The 6,000-nt window shown below is 37.5% G+C and overlaps 1 protein-coding gene across 1 annotated transcript in view; it reads left to right on the top strand.

The window, feature by feature from the left end:
* Positions 1 to 6,000, top strand: part of etnk1 (ethanolamine kinase 1) — a 28,506-nt gene continuing 22,506 nt past the window's right edge. Inside the window, exon 1 of the mRNA XM_046872927.1 lies at positions 1 to 351. Within this exon, the coding sequence (XP_046728883.1) occupies positions 205 to 351 (147 nt within the window). The 5' untranslated portion in view covers positions 1 to 204. The remainder of the gene's footprint in view (positions 352 to 6,000) is intronic.

The following is a 6,000-nucleotide window of genomic DNA, read 5'->3' as shown; positions in this document are numbered from 1 at the left end:
ATAGGGGCGGAGGGGAGTGGAAGAGAAGGCGTAGCCCGAGCTGCTTTACCACCAGCACATTGACCAGCTTTATAAATTCCGCTCCCGGGGAACGACGCAGTTCATTTTTGCGCAACCCGTTGCAGCAGAGCTTTAGCGATTTTCCAAGAGCGCGTTTTTTTTTTCTCTCTCTTCTTCTTCTTCTCCCGACTCCATTCCAAGCCCATGGCGAACTACATCCACGTCCCCGAAGGTGCGCCAGTCGTGCAAAAACTGGACGTGACCGTGGACGAGAACGACTACAGACCAGTAGCTCTGCAGCTCATTAAGGCGCTCAGACCTCACTGGAAACCGTCCGAGGTCAAAATGAAGGTAATGATCTGCTCGATTGGGTTCTCCCGCCCGTCTTTCATGCACTCTCTATTCTCTTAATAACGCATAAGGAGCAATAAACCCCCTATGAATGCCCCCAATCCCCCCCTCCCCATCCCCCGAGCGCGCACTGTAGAAGCTGCGTCACTGCGCCAATGCGCGCTCCCCGACTTTCAAGAAATTCAGGATATTTCAGGATATACGGGATATATGAGCTAAATATTCGATGTGTCATATTGTATCAAGCTCCAGGAAGCAGGCTGAGTGATGATTGGAGGGATGTGTGTGGGTGGGGGAGCTACAGAGTGAGGTTTGTCTGCCTTCACGTGTCATCCGATAAAAAAAAAAGAAGAAAGAAATCTGTTTGAATTCCCGACATTTAATTCTAAGGTGTATTTCTACTCTTATAAATTATTAATCGCCCCCGAAAGAATGTTAGAATGATCTCAGGACCTTCAGCCTTCATCACACGCACGCAGTTGAAGCTCGATGATGCGGATTTCCTTAAGCGGATCGAACATTCGGTGGTGCGACTGCGACCGACTTCCGCGAATTCCGAATAAAATCATTCAAATCAATTGAAACAAAACGCGACACTTTAAGAAAACACACTACACCTGACCACCAGGTTTATGTTCTTCACATGTTGCTGATTGCGTCTTTTAAAAATGGATACATTTGCAGGAAATGTGCATTTTCAAGAATGCGCAATAAAACGTGTAAACGTAGAAATTCTGATATCTAGAGCTCTGACCACAATGGATGCTCCCCAGTTTGGTTGTCTATACTGATCAGAAGGTTGTGAGTTTGAATCAGACACTCAGCTGCCACTCTTGGACTCTTGAAGTATAAACCATAGTGCTCACCCCAGTGGATAAAAGTGACTAAAATATAAAAAAAATATCCTTTTGATAATGTTCTTCAGTCATTTTGTTGACATCCCACACTCAATAATCGCCATTTTGCAAAATACCATGACGGTCATCAGCGATTTAGCGCTGAAAATGATTGCGATCAGTTATTAGACGTTGGGAGGAATGGTGGTCTGTGATTGGACGTTGAGAACGATCAGCGATCTCTTTGTTGGAAACGATGGCGACCCATGATTGAATGTTGCGAACGTTTGTAAACAATGATTGTTCTTTAGTGATCAGTGACTGGATTTTATGGTAGTGATTGGTTGTTGGAAATAATGGTGAGCTGGTGATTTGTGATTGGACATTGAGAATGATGGTGATCAGCGATCATTTGTTTGACATAAAGGTGATGCGCGATTGGACGTTGCGAACAATCGCGATGAGTCATTGACCATTGGTTTTACACAGAAGATGAATTGAGTGAACCTGCTCTTTCATCTCTTACAACCAGCAGTAGTTACATAAGCCGGGAAATGTTGCTAATGTCATTTACTTATGTAAAGACAGCAAAAGATTCTTAAATGTCAATAAATCTAGCTACAAAGTTTGTCATTGTCTCTCTATGACCCCTATGCACATAGCACTTAAATACTTGTTAGGTATAAAGGTTTAAACGTTAACAAGCGCGAGTGCTAAACAGACTTTATGTGTCCAATGATTAACTTTCATGCACAGTTGTTTCTCCATATGTCCAATTTTAGCGCACAAAACATCTGGTATGACCATTTTTTTGGTATGTTTTTATTTAAAGAATCAATAGATATGTAAATATTTCCACCCACACAAACGTTGCGATGTACGTGTGTGACATTCCGCGCAAAAAGTTGGAGCTGCTTTGGCTGTATGACGACAGACGGCAGGCCGGTTTCTCTTCAAAAAGTGCTAAATCACAGGACCTAATCATCACCTCTCCACTGGTAGGACAAACAGGTTGGATGGTACATTAATGTATATAGATTACAAAAAAAGATGTCTGTCTTTTTTATTTTTAGCCATGTCACATTGGACTCGGAAGAGGACAAGAATGTGGAGTCGCGTGCTAAAATCACGTGACGCTGCTTTGAAAAGCTACATGGGTTAATATGAGACTGTGTTTTAGATGGCACAAATGTCTGTTTCTGACATTAATAACAATCGGGATCAGTGACTGGATGTTAAAAACAATTTTGCTCAGTCACTGGACACTAAGAATGATTGTGGTCAGTGATTGGTTCCTGGGAATAATAGTGAACTGTGACTGGACTCAGGAAAACAAAATGTGATCAGTCATTGGAAAGTTAAGAACAATCATGATCTATCTATCTATCTATCTATCTATCTATCTATCTATCTATCTATCTATCTATCTATCTATCTATCTATCTATCTATCTATCTATCTATCTATCTATCTATCTAATGTAGACTTCATTATACTGCATATAATTTTCAGAAAAGTACTACAGTAGATATAGAAGCAACATGAAATGCACAAAAAACAAGATATTTGCTTAAATAATTCAGAAATATAAACATACATGTAATAAAACATATGTTATATAAGTTTTACTATATCAATTATATTGTACTATTTTTAAGTTTATTGTCTTATTTTTGTGGGTATAGTTCTGAAAAATAAAACATGAAAATTCCAGAAATACAAATTATATATTATATAATTATATATATTATATATATCTTTTTTAAAAGAATTTCAAAGCAACCCAAAATGAGCATAAATAATTTTTATATATTTGCTTGAACATACTAAAAAGCAAACAATAAAATAAACATATCATAATAATGTTTAGGAAAAACAGGCACTAAATGCAGCCAGAATGAAGAGATTATACAAATATGTATTTATTGGAATTTATTAGTTTATTTTTGTGTGGTTACTTGTTTTCGGTCGAATAATGTCACACGAACACAGCTGAATTACTTCTCTTTTTTTTTGGTCTGCATGGTGATGAGCTGGTACTTTAATTCTCACAACTTTGGTCCAATCTTTTTTAATTCCCTATTTCTTTGTCGCTTTGGTAAAATGTGTTAACCATGACGGAGACGTTCACGTGATGCTTATTTCCCTGTTATTTGGAAGACAAACGCGGGTCGGGTCGAGGCGAGAGCGTTAAGTTGCGTTTTGTGTGTGTGTGTGTGTGTGTGTGTGTGTGTGTGTGTGTGTGTGTGTGTTTGTGAAAAGACAGGGAAACTTAAACCAGTCGCTTGAGTTCAGTTTGTGCTGTTCAGCGCCTGAACTTTTTACAGCTCAGGTTTCTGCTGGTTTTATCGTCTTGGCTTTTCAAGCACTATGGAGACCAGACACTTCTCACTGCTTTTTAGTTAAACAGGTTCAACTCTTGGTTTCGCCCTGGTTTCTTTCCTTTTGTATGGAATATGCTCCAGGGTCTCAGATCCATGACTTGAAATGACACTGAGTGCATCTTTGAAGCTTTAAAGCTTTACCTGCTCATCACACAACCACATAAAAGGTGTTATATTCAGCAAGAACAAATAAAAAGTACAAAATAAATAAATAAATCGGGCCCACACTCAATCCTTTTTCGTAATAAAGCAGTGTTTTGTTCCCAAACACCAGGGAACGTCCTGCTTCCCTGTGGAAGTTAAGAAGGCGGCGCCATCAAACTTCCGTGTGTCCAATGTGCACAGGGGGCGTAGCACACGCATGTCAGGTTGTTTTAGTCTTTATTTCCTTCCATGCACAGCGCTCTGTCAGCACATGCCAAACCATGGTACGAAAATAAAATTCCTGTCGTTCCACTTCGGCTTCGCAGGATCTCCTGATAGTGCACATGATTAGGGATGGGAATTTTCCAGATTCAGTTTAGAAAAGCAGACAATGAGGATCAGTGTGTATGACTCAATGACTAACAGAACACGCCTCTTTTATTTTTAGTTGATGTGAATTTAGGAGAAAATACACAAGCGAGGGTGGAGTGACATCACAAGCGACACAAATAGATAATTAGGTAACTTTTATCTCTTTGTTAATCCCGGTGCTGTTATACAGAACTACTTGTACAGTGTTGCTTTTTTGTCAGCAAGGTCAAGTTGTAAGGGAAACAAAATGCTCACAGACACACACACACACACACACACACACACACACACACACACACACACACGTGTCAGTCAGCTTGGTTTGGTAGTGTGAAACCGCAGCGCAGTTCAAACCAAACTATGCATAATAACTATACACACACAAACTCATAAACTACATTTATGTTTTTAAAACCCTAACGCTCAATCACATGTACTCAGATGCAAAACTCAAAACATCAGGTCATGACAACTAAACAGTGACTGAATATATCACATTATAACAATTTCTTTTTTTTTTTCTTTTTTTGACCTTCAGCACTTCACTTCCTGGAACACATTCAAATATTTCTTCCTGCAATGAAATTACATCGTTAGAGATTAACCCCAAAAAAAAAAAAAATTTAGTTCATGAATCTGGGGGTTATTAAAGAAAAAGGAATGTGTGCATGTTGGTTACTTTTAGACTGCGAAAAAAGAGAAAAAGGAGAAGTGGTTGTGGTGAGACCGAAAGTCGCAGTGCAGAATCATTGAAACGTTAAAATACTGATAGTTTAATTATTACTATCCAATCTAACTTTTATTATTATTGGAAGTTCGCTGATCACGTGACGCCTGTGTACAATTTACTGGAATGGAAATAAAGGTTGCAGTCCCAGCTGTAAATACAGCTTTTATATTTCTTTTTATTGGAAACAAACTCCTGATATGTAATTCCAGTTGTTTAATCGTGAACAGGGAATAATCTAAATCATTTGATTACTTCCAGTAGATAAACGAAGTGCTAATTTTACATTATTCCTCCAATGTTAAACTAACATTGTGGAACTAGCACAAATGCTACACGACATCTTTTATAGCTATTTTTATTTATTTTTTTTTATATAAAGACACGTTTAAGCTGTTAATTTCTTAAATAATTCACATTAATGTGAATGTTTGACTACTAAAATATGTGACTTAACAAATTAATATTCAGCTACTAAAAACAACATTTATTTGATTTATTAAAAAACTAAACAAAAACTAGTTGTGGTGACCCTGACCAGGTGGGTACTAAGGATGTGTCAGTGAACCAAATTAGCAAATGTTAGCATGGTGTGTGAATATTTTTTAATATAATGAACCATGGACATACGATAATCGTTTCAGAACACGTTAATAATTCATTACCGACATTGTTACAGCTGGCTTTATTATGCATTGTGTATCGCTAGCATCAAAAGTAGGGCTGTAGCTATCGATTATTTTAGTAATCAAGTATTCTAATGATCTTTACTGCGTTTAATCGAGTAATCGGATAAGAAATTTTTTCTTTATTAAAGAGTAATACGAAATATCCAAGGGATAAAAAAACGGGTCTGTTAAAACGAACAAGTAATTGGTTTCCTTTTTTTTTAAAAATGTAAATTTTATAGCTGAAATTTCTATATCTATAAAAACTAAACAAATGTAGTGCATTTAAATGGCATTTTAAAGAAGTAAACGCACTGTACGGTGGGTTTTTTTATGTTTTAGTTTAAAATTATCGCAAACTTTGTCGTTTTATTTGGCCGGAAACCTGTGGAAGCATGTTCCTACCACAAAAAAAAAAAGGTTTGTCCAGTTCTGACTTCCAATGTTTTCTTGACTTTATTTATCGTAAACATCCGACATTTCTGGTGCTTCCACCAGTAACCATGTTGTCGGCCTGA

Source organism: Silurus meridionalis, chromosome 18, assembly GCF_014805685.1.
Source record: "Silurus meridionalis isolate SWU-2019-XX chromosome 18, ASM1480568v1, whole genome shotgun sequence".
Taxonomy (NCBI): Eukaryota; Metazoa; Chordata; class Actinopteri; order Siluriformes; family Siluridae; genus Silurus; species Silurus meridionalis.
Note: the sequence above shows the minus strand (reverse complement) of the source record. Positions and strands in the feature narration are given on the sequence as shown.